Genomic DNA, 15,810 nt, shown 5'->3' with positions numbered 1-15,810 from the left:
ACCCTATAAAAACCCACCACCCATTCCACTATTTAACCCTATAAAAACCCATCACCCATTCCACTATTTAACCCTATAAAAACCCACCACCCATTCCACTATTTAACCCTATAAAAACCCATCACCCATTCCACTATTTAACCCTATAAAAACCCATCACCCATTCCACTCTTTAACCCTATAAAAACCCACCACCCATTCCACTATGTAATCTGACTCCAGACCAACGGTTTGAGGATGTATCACGGCCCTGCAGCGCTGTTCTGCAGTAGGTACTTCTCAGCCGCTGTCACCACAACCTCCTATTTTCTGTGACTTTGATCCATTTCTGCAGTATAATTAACAACCATGGCTATAATTGCTCAAATTTAAATGAGAAAAAAAACACTTTACTGAAGCACTTATTCTTCCCATCGCTCTCTCATGGTCTCTGCCTACTCACAGGAATCCTCTCAGGATCCCTCACCCTGTACCCATCTTCCTCTACCACTCTCTTCACTGCTTCAGCATACAACACTTTCTGTACTACTGTAACCCTGGCAACCTCAATCTGCCTTTCTCTCATCGGACACCTCCGATCTAACAGCCCTATAATCACCCCCACAACTAAACACACACAACGTTCTCCACCGATACCACAACTGCCTTTGTCTCATGCCCTCCTGCACACTTCTCACATCTAGGCATTTCCCTCCAACACCCTTCCATAAATTTGACACCTAAAACACTGTCATATTTTCGGAACAAAAAACTCTCACGGGATAACTAACACTTCCTACCTTGACCTTATCTGGTTAAAAAAAATCTGCCTCAAACCTCAGCATGATAGATAATGTCTTCTCCTTTCCCCCCACTGTAGTTACGTATCACCAAACGACAGGTGTCCCAGACACCAGGAAAGTTCACTTTCAAACTGCTCCTCCTCAACACTTAAACACCACACCCATTATCATTCCTTTTAAACTGTGTTTAAACATCACTGAGGCCAAGCTTCTTGCCATCCAGGACCTCTATACCAGGCGGTGTCAGAGGAAGGCCCTAAAAATTGTCAAGGACTCCAGCCACCCAAGTCACAGACTGTTCTTTCTGCTACCGCACGGCAAGCGGTACCGGAGCGCCAAAGTCTAGGTCCAAGAGGCTTCTAAACAGCTTCTACTCCCAAGCCATAAGACTCCTGAACACCTAATCAAATGACTACCCAGACTATTTGCAGTGCCCCTCCCTCTCTCACACCGCTGCTACTCTCAGTTGTCATCTATGCATAGTCACTTTAATAACTCTACCTACATGTACATATTACCTCAACTAACCGGTGCCCCTGCACATTGACTCTGTACCGGTACCCCCCTGTATATAGTCTCGCTATTGTTATTTTACTGCTGCTCTTTAATTACTTGTTACTTTTATTTCTTATTCTTATCCATATTGTTTTTAAACTGCATTGTTGGTTAGGGGCTCATAAGTCAGCATTTCACTGTATTCTGCACATGTGACTAATAAATCCAATTTGATTTCATTTGATTTGCTGTACCCTAGGTAGAGCAGGGTTACATGGAGGCTGACTGACAGTGGTGGAGCCCAGATCAATGGGTACAGTCCAGTACACTACTGTGCAGTAAGTCAGTCTGTGTGAGGTAGTGAGACAGAACAGTGAGACAGAGGAAATGCACCAGGAAGTTATTAAAGAGACTGACTGATGATGACTTCCTGTTCCTTTTGACTCACCAGATTTGCAACCTGATCTTCTTCCCTCTCAGCTCCACCGTCTTGATCTTAAAATCTACTCCTGCAGGGAGAGGGAAGAGGGAGAGAGAAAGAGCCTGAAAAAAGTAGACATGTGCTCTACTGCAGTGCTCTACTACTCTAGTGTTTTACTCTAGTGCTCTGCCCTAGTGCTCTACTGCAGTGCTCTACTACTCTAGTGTTCTACTCTAGTGCTCTGCCCTAGTGCTCTACTGCAGTGCAGTACTACTCTAGTGTTCTACTCTAGTGCTCTGCCCTAGTGCTCTACTGCAGTGCTCTACTACTCTAGTGCTCTACTGCAGTGCTCTACTACTCTAGTGTTCTACTCTAGTGCTCTACTGCAGTGCTCTACTACTCTAGTGTTCTACTCTAGTGCTCTGCCCTAGTGCTCTGCCCTAGTGCTTTACTACTCTACTCTAGTGCTCTACTACTCTTCTCTAGTGTTCTGCCCTACTGCTCTACTCTAGTGCTCTACTCTAGTGCTCTACTGCTCTACTCTACTGCTATAGTCTAGTGCTATAGTCTAGTGCTCTACTCTAGTGCTCTACTCTAGTGCTCTACTCTAGTGCTCTACTCTAGTGCTCTACTGCACTGCTCTACTCTAGTGCTCTACTGCACTGCTCTACTCTAGTGCTCTACTGCACTGCTCTACTCTAGTGCTCTACTGCACTGCTCTACTCTAGTGCTCTACTGCACTGCTCTACTCTAGTGCCCTACTGCACTGCTCTAGTGTTCTACTGCTCTGATCTAGTGTTCTACTGCACTGCTCTAGTGTTCTACTGCACTGCTCTAGTGTTCTACTGCACTGCTCTACTCTAGTGCTCTACTGCACTGCTCTACTCTAGTGCACTGCTCTACTCTAGTGCTCTAGTGCTCTACTGCACTACTCTAGTGTTCTACTGCTCTGATCTAGTGTTCTACTGCTCTGATCTAGTGTTCTACTGCACTGCTCTAGTGTTCTACTGCACTGCTCTAGTGTTCTACTGCACTGCTCTAGTGTTCTACTGCACTGCTCTAGTGTTCTACTGCACTGCTCTAGTGTTCTACTGCACTGCTCTAGTGTTCTACTGCACTGCTCTAGTGTTCTACTGCACTGCTCTAGTGTTCTACTGCACTGCTCTAGTGTTCTACTGCTCTACTCTAGTGCTCTACTCTAGTGCTCTACTCTAGTGCTCTACTCTAGTGCTCTACTCTAGTGCTCTACTCTAGTGCTCTACTCTAGTGCTCTGATACTGCCTGAGCAGAGTTGAGATGACTTTAAGGAATTTAAAATAATTACGTCATCAAATAAAAAACGAAGTAATATACACAACTAAATATTGTAGTATTTCATAGTAATTTCCTTTTCCCCCCCAATTGGTGTCTACCCAATGTGGGCCTGACAGAGACAATGGAATATTTTGGCAATTGAATGTTCACTATTTTTGGTTTTGGAATTAACTTTAAAAAGCTCTAATATCATTGTAACATCATTTCAAAATGCACTTCATGTTTTTATTTATTTATTTATTAATTATCAAAATTAAATCCGTTTTTTTTTTTTTACGAATCGAACCGAAACCAATCAGACCTTTAAATGCACTGACCTAACAACAACAATCTCTAGCAAGAGAACAGTTCGTTCCCTCAGTCAGTAGTACCAAAGATCTGCATAACTAAACCCAGATACACCACAGCCTGTCTTTTCCAACGGGAACTATTGAGTCAAAGTGGGCAGAGCCAATCACGACATAGCGAGTTCCTATTGACGCGTTCTAGAGTTCATCTGCATATTTCCGTCAGGAAACGCCTCCTGCGTGAAGTACGCATGCGTGGTAACTCAATTCGCTTTTGCAATGGGTAAAAGTCTACATAACTTAGTCCACTCTGTTCATAACAGTTTGTAGTTTTGGGTACCGAAAAATGTAATTGCGGACAAATGTTTCATCATGATAAAATATGCAGAATTTCGATTCAAGCTTCTCCCACTGTCGGCCATATTTGGTAGTGAGTGGAAACGTCAAGCGGATGCTTCACATTTATACATCCGGTGACATATCTGTCTCATTGTTCTATCTGTGGTAGTACTGCTACATCTGCTGGACATGGCTCAAGTTACAGTAGTACTAGATGGCTGCTCTGTTGGACAGATTAGTGTCAACACATTCTCAAGGGTAATTCACCATATGGCAGTCTTTCCTTTTAGTTATTTACCAACTTCTGCTTTTCAGATAAGATTTTACTACAACTTTTGTCAACTACCATGGCCACACAGTAGCGGGTGGGTATACTTTGTGTTACGTTCAAAACAGAAAATCTGTTCCAAAAACTTCATAAATAACAAGGTTGTTCAACAAACGACGCATACAAAAGTAGCATGATCAATTCAACTAGTTCACGAAATAGGCATCAACTCACCACGTAGTTTATTCTTAACGTTTGTCCATAGGATACCAGGAGTGAGGACAAACATTTTCCGGAATAAAACCTAGTGAGTGAAAAACTCCATGACATTAACCCACTCCTTACCCCTGGCATCTTATTCTGCAGTTAAACAACGTTTGTATGCGTTGTTTATTGAACAACCTTGTTATTTATGAAGTTTGTGTAACAAATTCCTGTTTTGAACGTAACAAATTATACCCACCCCACAGTAAGTAGCTGTTCAACGATAAAGGTTGGTTGCATTTCTCACTGTCATGTAACTTGCTTTCAGATAGTTTGGCTAGTAAAGGACATTAGATGACCATTCCTTACCAACAGTTGATTTGCATGCTTCACAGAAAGTGTCGTCTGTAAATCGTTCCATTAGACTGGTTTTTCCCACGCCACGGGAGCCGATAATGATAATTTGAAGTTTGTAATCAGCGGGCCTCGGCGGCATCTTCCTGCGGCGCGACTGTGCCCCCAAAGCGGGGGAAGCATTCGCTGATCCCCCGCCACCGGCCATCCGCTTGATTTCATACCTCGAATCCATCAATAATTACACATTTGAACCCCTAGCTATATACGCTTTAAAATGGGAGAATATCACTTTTCTCTAGTCTTTTAAACGAGTTAGTTCAGGAAAGTTTTTCAACTTCCAAGTATGTTGTTTAGCTGCTGACTGTCAAGCGGATCCTGGGAGCATGTTCATTACGTCACCGCAGGCACCATAGAACCTCGCCAGTCTTCTTCTTCTTCGTTGGGATTTGGTTGGCAGGATCGCATCCAACTTTCAGGTGGCATACATCGCCACCTACTGTACTGGTGTGTGTGAGGCCATTCATGTCTTTTCTACATTATATTCTTTTGATACAATAATACAACATTGGCCCTCTCTAAAAATCCACCACCCATTCCACTATTTAACCCTATAAAAACCCATCACCCATTCCACTATTTAACCCTATAAAAACCCACCACCCATTCCACTATTTAACCCTATAAAAACCCACCACCCATTCCACTATTTAACCCTATAAAAACCCATCACCCATTCCACTATTTAACCCTATAAAAACCCATCACCCATTCCACTCTTTAACCCTATAAAAACCCATCACCCATTCCACTATTTAACCCTATAAAAACCCACCACCCATTCCACTATTTAACCCTATAAAAACCCACCACCCATTCCACTATTTAACCCTATAAAAACCCATCACCCATTCCACTATTTAACCCTATAAAAACCCACCACCCATTCCACTATTTAACCCTATAAAAACCCATCACCCATTCCACTATTTAACCCTATAAAAACCCATCACCCATTCCACTCTTTAACCCTATAAAAACCCATCACCCATTCCACTATTTAACCCTATAAAAACCCATCACCCATTCCACTATTTAACCCTATAAAAACCCACCACCCATTCCACTATTTAACCCTATAAAAACCCATCACCCATTCCACTCTTTAACCCTATAAAAACCCATCACCCATTCCACTATTTAACCCTATAAAAACCCACCACCCATTCCACTATTTAACCCTATAAAAACACACAACTATTCCACTATTTAACCCTATAAAAACCCACCACCCATTCCACTATTTAACCCTATAAAAACCCACCACCCATTCCACTATTTAACCCTATAAAAACCCATCACCCATTCCACTATTTAACCCTATAAAAACCCACCACCCATTCCACTATTTAACCCTATAAAAACCCATCACCCATTCCACTATTTAACCCTATAAAAACCCATCACCCATTCCACTCTTTAACCCTATAAAAACCCACCACCCATTCCACTATGTAATCTGACTCCAGACCAACGGTTTGAGGATGTATCACGGCCCTGCAGCGCTGTTCTGCAGTAGGTACTTCTCAGCCGCTGTCACCACAACCTCCTATTTTCTGTGACTTTGATCCATTTCTGCAGTATAATTAACAACCATGGCTATAATTGCTCAAATTTAAATGAGAAAAAAAACACTTTACTGAAGCACTTATTCTTCCCATCGCTCTCTCATGGTCTCTGCCTACTCACAGGAATCCTCTCAGGATCCCTCACCCTGTACCCATCTTCCTCTACCACTCTCTACACTGCTTCAGCATACAACACTTTCTGTACTACTGTAACCCTGGCAACCTCAATCTGCCTTTCTCTCATCGGACACCTCCGATCTAACAGCCCTATAATCACCCCCACAACTAAACACACACAACGTTCTCCACCGATACCACAACTGCCTTTGTCTCATGCCCTCCTGCACACTTCTCACATCTAGGCATTTCCCTCCAACACCCTTCCATAAATTTGACACCTAAAACACTGTCATATTTTCGGAACAAAAAACTCTCACGGGATAACTAACACTTCCTACCTTGACCTTATCTGGTTAAAAAAAATCTGCCTCAAACCTCAGCATGATAGATAATGTCTTCTCCTTTCCCCCCACTGTAGTTACGTATCACCAAACGACAGGTGTCCCAGACACCAGGAAAGTTCACTTTCAAACTGCTCCTCCTCAACACTTAAACACCACACCCATTATCATTCCTTTTAAACTGCTCCCCCTCAACACTTGAAAGCCACCCCCGTTATCATTCCTTTTAAACTGCTCCTCCTCAACACTTAATGCCATAAATCGTCATGTCCACTCCGAGTTACCTTCACCAACTCAACAGTCCCCAAACCTCTCCTTCACCCAACCTGATATCACGTATGGATCAACCAAAAAAAAACAACAACGGTGTTTTACAGTTTGATAAATGACACCCAGTGTAACAAATGATGGCTTCTATTAATTGTGCAGTGCACCCTGGGATTAGCCTTGGATGTAACATATCCTAGACACGTTGGTAAACTAACATTAGCTAGCCATGCTGCCTCATGTTAATTGTGTTAAACCAAACTATAGTTTTGTTTTCGTTACTGGTAGCTAGCATGTTTTCATTTTTCAGTGATCATTGCTTTGGTGATATGATTCGATGGGTAGTCATGGATACAGCACCACTACTGATTACACAGCCAACTAATGTGTGCCTCACCATACAATAATTACTCCAAATGACATCTTCTCGTGATTTATTACATACATTTTAAACGTCTGTTAGAAACCCCCAGACGTCTCCAGAGATGGAGTCCATGTAAACGAATAACTATAGCAGGACACGGTCAGTGACGATGTTAGAGGAGTAACAACAAAATGGCTGCTTTTCTTCTGTCTTCTACATCACGTTCCTCTCACGCATACAGAGAGAGAAAAACAACAACATGGCTGCTTTTCTTCTGACTTCTACATCACGTTCCTCTCACGCATACAGAGAGAGAAAAACAACAACATGGCTGCTTTTCTTCTGACTTCTACATCACGTTCCTCTCACGCATACAGAGAGAGAAAAACAACAAGATGGCTGTCGTCTACATGAACCGTAGAGTACTATTAAAAACAAATCAGGGTGAATAACAGAGATAGAGGACATAACCATAAACTAGTATCTACGAACTACACTATACTACCACAGATGTTATAACAACCATTACACTACTAAATTAACTATTAAGCATAGACCCAACATCTAGCAGATGATGCCTAATGTAGTTCAGATGGTCTGCAGGAGGTTCAGGTGACAGGAGGAGGTGTCCTCAGACTCACGAGCATCTAAAGGACTATTTAAAACGTCAGTGTAGTGTGTAGATGTATAAGAGAACGAGGATGGATAACACAACCCTCACATTTAAACAGAACACTGGCCTATATACACACACACACACACACACACACACAATGGCTTAGAGTCCCAGAGAAGACATTAAAAAACAACTGGTGTTGTAGATTCCCAGAAACTGCTCAGGCCTCTTCTACTCCTGGAGAGGGTAGAAGCTGCTCTTGTAAGGTTCGAGATAATGGTCAGTCATATTTCCATAAAATAAAATAAAAACAAAGTGTGAAATTCACCCCAAAATTGTGAATTCAATAAAAATGTGAGATTAAATATTACACACTTTTTTACAATTATTCAGGAGGAAGATATGGCTGAGAAACATCAGGCGTAGGGGACATCAGTCAGAAGAGGTCCTTCAAGGACCTGAAGAAATGGGGCCATGCTGTGTGAGAGGAGCACTTTGAATAGCGTTTTTTTTAAATTCTGATTAAAGATGCATCTACTATCTTTTGTCAATAAAAAATAAATTTTCGTCATATGATATTTTTCTGTTTATGACGTCTCTTTCAACAGCGTTCGTGGAAGACACTGTCCTGCGAGGCAGTACCTACCAGAATACATTGCATGAATCCACCCCCTTCAATCTGCACAGGGAAGTGCTTACTTACAGGCCCAATGCTGAATACAACAGGTGTAGGTCGACCTCACAGTGAAATGCTGAATACAACAGGTGTAGTAGACCTCACAGTGAAATGCTGAATTCAACAGGTGTAGTAGACCTCACAGTGAAATGCTGAATACAACAGGTGTAGTAGACCTTACAGTGAAATGCTGAATACAACAGGTGTAGTAGACCTCACAGTGAAATGCTGAATACAACAGGTGTAGTAGACCTCACAGTGAAATGCTGAATACAACAGGTGTAGTAGACCTCACAGTGAAATGCTGAATACAACAGGTGTAGTAGACCTTACAGTGAAATGCTGAATACAACAAGAGTAGACCTTTACAGTGAAATGCTGAATACAACAAGTGTAGACCTTACAGTGAAATGCTTACTTACAAGCCCTTAACCAACAGTGCAGTTCAAGAAGAGTTAAGAAAATATTTACCAAATTAACTAAAGTTAAAACTAATAAAAAGTAACATAATTACTTAACAATAACAAGGTTATATACAGGGGCTACCGGTACTGAGTCAGTGTGCGAGGTTAGAGGTAATTTGTACATGTAGGTAGGGGTGAAGTGACTATGCATAGATAATAAACAGAGAGTAGCAGAAATGCACAAAACAAATGGGGGGGGGTCAATGTAAATAGTCTGGTGGCGTTTTTATTAATTGTTCAGCAGTCTTATGGCTTGGGGGTAGAAGCTGTTTAGAAGCCTCTTGGTCCAAGACTAGGCGCTCCGGTACAGTTTGCCGTGCGGTAGCAGAGAAAACAGTCTATGACTTGGGTGACTGGAGTCTCTTAACAATTTTATGGGCTATCATCTGACACTGCCTATTATATAGGTCCTGGATTGCAGGAAGCTTGGCCCCAGTGATGTACTGGGCCGTTCACACTACCCTCGCCGAGCAGTTGCCATACTGGTCAGGATGCTCTCAATGGTGCAGCTGTAGAACCTTTTGAGGATCAGGGGACCCATGTCAAATCTTTTGAGTCTCCTGAAGGGGAAAAGTTGTTTTTATTTTTTAAATACTTATTTCCCTCATTAAAATGCAAATCAATTTATAACATTTTTGACATGCGTTTTTCTGGATTTTGTTGTTGTTATTCTGTCTCTCATTGTTCAAATAACCCTACCATTAAAATCATAGACTGATCATTTCTTTGTCAGTGGGCAAACGTACAAAATCAGCAGGGGATAAAATACTTTTTTCCCTCACTGTATATGAGAACTATGTCAAGATGTTACTATTCCCTCTGCTAAAATGTACTGGAATGGAGCCCTAAGACAAGTAAACTGGAACAAAGTCTTGTTGTCCTGCAAATATTGTATATCTAATAAAGTGAAAGAAGTATCATACAAACTCATTCATAGAATCTACCCTGTAAAGACCTTTATCATACACAGATTTAAAATAGCTATTGATAACAAATGTGTATTTTGTGGTTGTAACCCAGAAACTCAACCATTTATTTTGGGACTGTTCTTACGTCAGAACATCTTGGAGTTAGAAGATTTTATTTTAAAATAAATCACTAATGTTAATTTGAGAGACTCTGATATGTTTTATTTTGATCCAAATGATATGGACCCTGATTTAACTTTCATTGTTCGTTTGTTTATCTTTCATGGAAGATTCTTTATCCATAAAATGAAGTGGGCGCAGAACAAACCCCCTCTTCACATTATTTACGATATAATTTTTTATATTATTTAGAAATTATCAGTAAATTTAAAAACAAAAAAAGCAATACTCACCATAAAACCTTTTGACAAATTGAAAATGTATCTCGATATGTAATACCTATCTGTTAGGTTTATGTCCTCCGTTTGTATATTTCTGTTTTTGTTTTGTTCATAATTATAAAACAAATAAATTATAAAAATGACAAATTATATTTAAAAACGTTTTTTAAACAGTGATGTATTAGACCTACAGTGATGATTTCAAATGATTATTAAAAAACCTGCATGGGGAGCTTTAAATGATCCTAATAAAAAAGCACGTGCATTCCTATGCCACAGAGACATATATTTTGATAAGTACAGTTTAGTTGAATAACTATTTTGTTGAATGAAAATCGATGTAATGTGAGACCGTAAACACAATGTTATCAGATCTCTCTGTGATTGTAACCAATATGTTTCTTTCTCGACAAGGATATACTATATTTTGGCTCTAAATGTATATTTTCTATTGACTAGCACATATATCTTTTCTACTATTAAAACCCTGTCTCAAATCTGTATACTCGAGTTTCCTCAAAAAGCAATAGATATTACAACAATTTTGATGTTGAAATGTTTACGCTGAATAGAGCTCGCCAGTTTGTAGTCCTAAAATCCAGAAATGAGTGACCTCTGGTTCATTCAGCCATCCCTATGACAAAAATTAATGGGGGGAAATAATAGGGTTTTGGAATAAACGCCGAGAATAAGTTCGGAGTTTAACACAGGTTTAACACATTTTGTTCTATGAGATAATAGCAGTCAGTTAACATGACCTTATATGATATTCAAAAAATATATATTACATAAATTCTTCAAAATTCTCAAAAGTTAGTTGATGAATATAACCTCATAGAACAAAAAGTATAATATCTAACCCTGTGTTTTCTACATACGTGTTTATCCAAACGAAGCACGGCGTGGTTAGTGCCTACAAAAAGACGCCATTACTATTTCTCTCTTCGTCCAGCCTATAAGGACCGCTGGTGCATTGCGCAATGACATCCGGGGAATCTGTAGTTCGACGTTGTGGACATATTTTATTTATCTTCTCTCTTCCATCCAAACACCAGCAGAATTTATTTATCATCGTCCTCGGTTAGATTTTTTCCACAAATAACATCTGCTCGACAGATTGTCGAAGACCACAGACAGCACCATGGCCTCCAAAATAAACGAAGCCCATGAACACATCGCTAAAGCGGAGAAAAAGTATGTTGATGTAGCTAACGGTAGCTAACGGTAACTAACGGTACTGTAGCTAGCTAGCATCGCTGACCCTGTTAGACGCTTCATCGGTTCCTAGCTAACGTTAGTAGCATTGTCCCTCAAAAAATATCTGACCTTAGTTGTTGACAAGATGTGAAATAACCCGAGTTTACTTACGACATTGTCATTGAATTACAGTTAATGAATTAGTTGTATTTGTAGGAAGTAGCTAGCTAGCTATCTTCTAATCCGGCCAGTCAGCGGATGCATTCATTCATCACCTAGTTAACGTCAGCCAGCGAGCTGCGGTAACGCTGCTTAGCTGTCCGCTCAGTGGCTGTGCATGCCTTTACATTGTAATATGCCTTTACGTTGTAATATGCCTTTCTATTGTACTATGCATATCCATTGTAATATGCATATCCATTGCAATCCACAACAAGGCCACTTGTGTTATAGTGATATGCTGTTCGCAAACGATTCGTTCTTTTTGTTGTTGTTGTTGAACGACTCTGTTTAATGACTCGAGAGTCACGATTTCGTTTTGTCCAAAGTGATTCGTTCGTTTGACCTGACTGTAATTATTTCGACTACACAGTATAAGACGCGCTCAGCCTGCTCCGGAGACGCGCTCCGACCTGTATTCATGCGCGCAGAAAAATAAATAGATCATGTTGCAGGCAGCATAAGAGAATGAAAAAAAGACACTGATAATTGATATCATCATGGTGCAATAATTAATGTTATTGATATACACCTCATTGTACAACCAAAACGCACACAGCCATCCTCTGATCAACACTCGAGGTGCAGTTTCTGCCAAGAGTCGTTCACAGTCTAGTCCGGTTGTGGCCGCAACTATATCACTTTTTTTTTTTTTTTAAAGGCATCAATAAATAATCTTATTTGTATGTCTAGTAATCACAAATGCATATTGTTTGAAGCACACTTTTATAAGTCTGTCACAAACAACAACTCCAAATATAGCTGCCTGCGACAGCAACGGACAGGATGACAGAAGATTAGTTGGAGAACAAAGCAAGCACTCTTGTTACAACTATTTTTTTTGCTTGATGTGCAATCAAAATCTGGTAGGAACCTGATTTATGGTTAATGAGGAGATGATTGCAAATTATTTTTAGCATTAGCGTTAAATATTTATATAGATTTATTTTTAATTTTCTTTTAGATATCAGTACGAAATGGTGGTCAATCTTAGGGGACGTCCATGACAGCGATGACAAGTTTCAAGTTGATAAACCACTGTGGAGTGGATTCACAGTGATTTGATTGGTCAATAACTCCAAGATATCCTTTGACCAATCCCTCAGCTTCAAACTGTGTTAAGACATGTACCATTTTTAAGCATAACTGTTACATACATAATTAACTTATTACATACTGCATTTTATGCTATTTGGACTTATTTCACGAGAATACGCTTTTCAAAGGTTTTTCCAACATTTCCAAGATGGAGGAAAAATCAATTCTGATGGACCTTATGGGTCCTTGAGGCAAATTTGTTCACTATGAGGAAAGACTTCAACATACACAGTTTCATGTCTAGGTCAAACAGGGCAACGGATATGAAGGTTTAAGTGAGGACTGCTTATAACAGCGCCACCTATAGGCCAATCAGTGCCATTATTTTAGACCAAGTTACTCATGGCTTTTAGTTTGGTAACTTTTTTTTTTTCTAAATTAAAAACAATCTATGCTTTGAGTTATTGAACCGAAAAACAAAAACCTTAATGGTGCACGAGACTTATAGAGTCACGATTCTTCAAGTTTTTAGTTCATCGTTTGCCAATAGGGGTGTGCTGGGTGGTATTGAATCAAATGAACAAAATTAGTTGAAAGATTAGTTATTTTTGACTGAATGAGTTGAAAAAGTCAGAGTCAGTAAACAGAGCCTAACTTCCCATCACTACTGTCTTAATGACTAACCTGACGTAGGTTAGCTCTTCTGTCCAGGTCTATTGTTTTGGCTGTGTGTGTTGTTAACCCCTGAAAATAGACATTTTTCTTGCATGTCATTTTGCAGTTTAAAGACAAGCATGACAAAGTGGAAGCCAGATTTTGACAGTGCTGCATCAGAATATGCCAAAGCTGGTCAGTATGCCTACAGTCTGTAAACGTAGAGGAAGGATAACACTCCATACCATGTATTGACAGTCTAATCAAATTATCTGTGTTTGTATTCCCAGCGGTGTGCTTCAAGAATGCCAAACAGTTTGAGCAAGCTAAGGATGCCTACCTGAAGGAGGCAGAGTACCACACAGAAAATAAAGCGTTGTTTCATGCAGCAAAGTAAGGTTTTCCATATGAATACTTGAGATTAAAGGGCCAATGCAGATTTTTTTATTTCGATTATCAAATCATTTCTGGGTAACAATTAACTACCTTACTGTGATTGTTGTCCATTTTAAAATGGTTCTTAGCAAAGAACAATTTCTCAAGCAAGGATTTTGCTAAGACTGTCGGGGAGGGGGAAAACTGAAAACCTGCTCTTATTGGCAGAGAGGTTTGGAACTCTTTCTTATTGGTCTATTAATTCATTTACCGCCTGGTGATGTCACCAGGCAGGCCTAAAACTCCATCCCACCAAAACAGGTAGAAATTTCAGGCTGTCTTTTCCAACAGAAAAATCACTTATTTTTGTTGGACTCCACTAGGCCTTTTTCTTTTAAAGATTATTAATACCATTCAATACTTTTATATGTGAGACCCCCCCCGCTTTCTAAGATATGCATTTATTTTTCAGAGCAATCGAACAAGCAGGTATGATGATGAAGGTGAGTTTCCCCCAATGTCCATGTTATATCTGTGTAATACCTCAAATACAACCGTGTGAAATATGGGAGAGAACAAGCTTTTATTTTATTTACTATACGCTTTGTATCATGTGATCGAGAGCATCATTGTCTCACAAAAAAAAAAAAACATTGATATTCTACCACAACATAGTATGTGTTAATAGAGGTCATTGAGGTAGCCATGTTTTCGGCTGTGTGACAGGACTTGAAGAAGATGCCTGAGGCGATCCAGTACATAGAAAAAGCCAGTATGATCTACGTAGAGAACGGTACTCCAGATACCGCTGCTATGGCTCTGGACAGAGCCGGGAAGTAAGTACTGCTCTAGACTATACATGTCTGTCTACTTTATTGATTCGGTGGTTTTTTATATGTTCCTGACCATTGTTGTTTTTGGGGGGGGGAAAGTACATCACCTTGTTTTTTTTTTTTTTGGGGGGGGGGGGGAGTACATCACCTTGTTTGTTTTTTTGGGGGGGGGGGGGGGGGGGGAGTACATCACCTTATTTTTTTTTTGGGGGGGGGGGGGGGGGGGTACATCACCCTGTTTTTTTTTGTTTTTTTTATTTGTATCGTACTTTTTCATTCTTTTCCTATCTAGACTTATCGAGCCTGTGAGTTTAGAGAAAGCTGTGGACCTGTATCAGCAGGCTGCCGGTGTGTTTGAGGTAAGTGGGACGTTTTAATATCCTATTCTAAGTAAGAGAAGTTGCCCTTTTAATAAGTTGAGTTGATTCAACGGATGGTGTGTGTGTAGAATGAGGACCGCCTGCGTCAGTCAGCTGAGCTCCTGGGGAAAGCTTCCAGACTGCTGGTCAGATTACGCAGGTAAAGACAACGGATAACAGCGTTAAAAAAAAAAGAGAAGGCTTCGTAGAGCATTCGTAAAGGCTTCGTAGAGCACTACATAGATGCTTCACAAATCATTTATAAGCAGCAAAGTATTGTGGCTGGTCCTGACCCACCGTCCTGTCTTTGTGAACTTGATGACAGACTGGATGAAGCAGCAACCGCCCTCCAAAAAGAGAAGAACATGTATAAAGATATAGAGAATTATCCCACTTGCTTTAAGGTACGTTCTTATGTCATTTGCATATGCATTCTATTGGAATTATATCCTATTTGGGATTTTCCAGCATTTCCCTTTCAAGCTATGTTTGGTGCAATGGTATTGGTGGAGGTGTAAAATACAGATCATTAAATGTTGATCTGGGTCTTTTCTCTTAGAAAACAACAGCACAGGTGTTGGTTCATCTTCACAGAAATGACTTTGTGGCTGCAGACAAGTGTGTCAGAGAGAGCTACAGGTATGAACTTCCTTATGACTGAATACATTATTCCAATGTCTTATCTGACTGCGTGGCTAATGTCTATCTGACTGCGTGGCTAATGTCTATCTGACTGCGTGGCTAATGTCTATCTGACTGAGTGGCTAATGTCTATCTGACTGCGTGGCTAATGTTTATCTGACTGCGTGGCTAATGTCTATCTGACTGCGTGGCTAATGTTTATCTGACTGCGTGGCTAATGTCTATCTGACTGCGTGGCTAATGT

The 15,810-nt window shown here is 40.3% G+C and overlaps 1 protein-coding gene across 1 annotated transcript; it reads left to right on the top strand.

Annotated features, from left to right (window-relative positions):
• The first annotated feature begins 11,247 nt into the window (after window positions 1-11,247).
• LOC139376513 (gamma-soluble NSF attachment protein-like) lies at window positions 11,248-15,585 on the top strand. The gene is made up of 9 exons (XM_071119200.1): window positions 11,248-11,443; window positions 13,485-13,552; window positions 13,648-13,750; window positions 14,205-14,235; window positions 14,459-14,568; window positions 14,858-14,924; window positions 15,014-15,084; window positions 15,250-15,328; window positions 15,484-15,585. The coding sequence occupies exons 1-9, from the start codon at window positions 11,391-11,393 to the stop codon at window positions 15,583-15,585; spliced, it is 684 nt and encodes a 227-aa protein (XP_070975301.1). The 5' UTR covers window positions 11,248-11,390.
• Window positions 15,586-15,810: the final 225 nt, after the last annotated feature.

This window comes from Oncorhynchus clarkii, chromosome 20 (genome assembly GCF_045791955.1).
Source record: "Oncorhynchus clarkii lewisi isolate Uvic-CL-2024 chromosome 20, UVic_Ocla_1.0, whole genome shotgun sequence".
NCBI classification, from domain to species: Eukaryota; Metazoa; Chordata; class Actinopteri; order Salmoniformes; family Salmonidae; genus Oncorhynchus; species Oncorhynchus clarkii.
The sequence above is the reverse complement of the archived record's forward strand: the minus strand, read 5'-3'. Positions and strand labels throughout refer to the sequence as shown.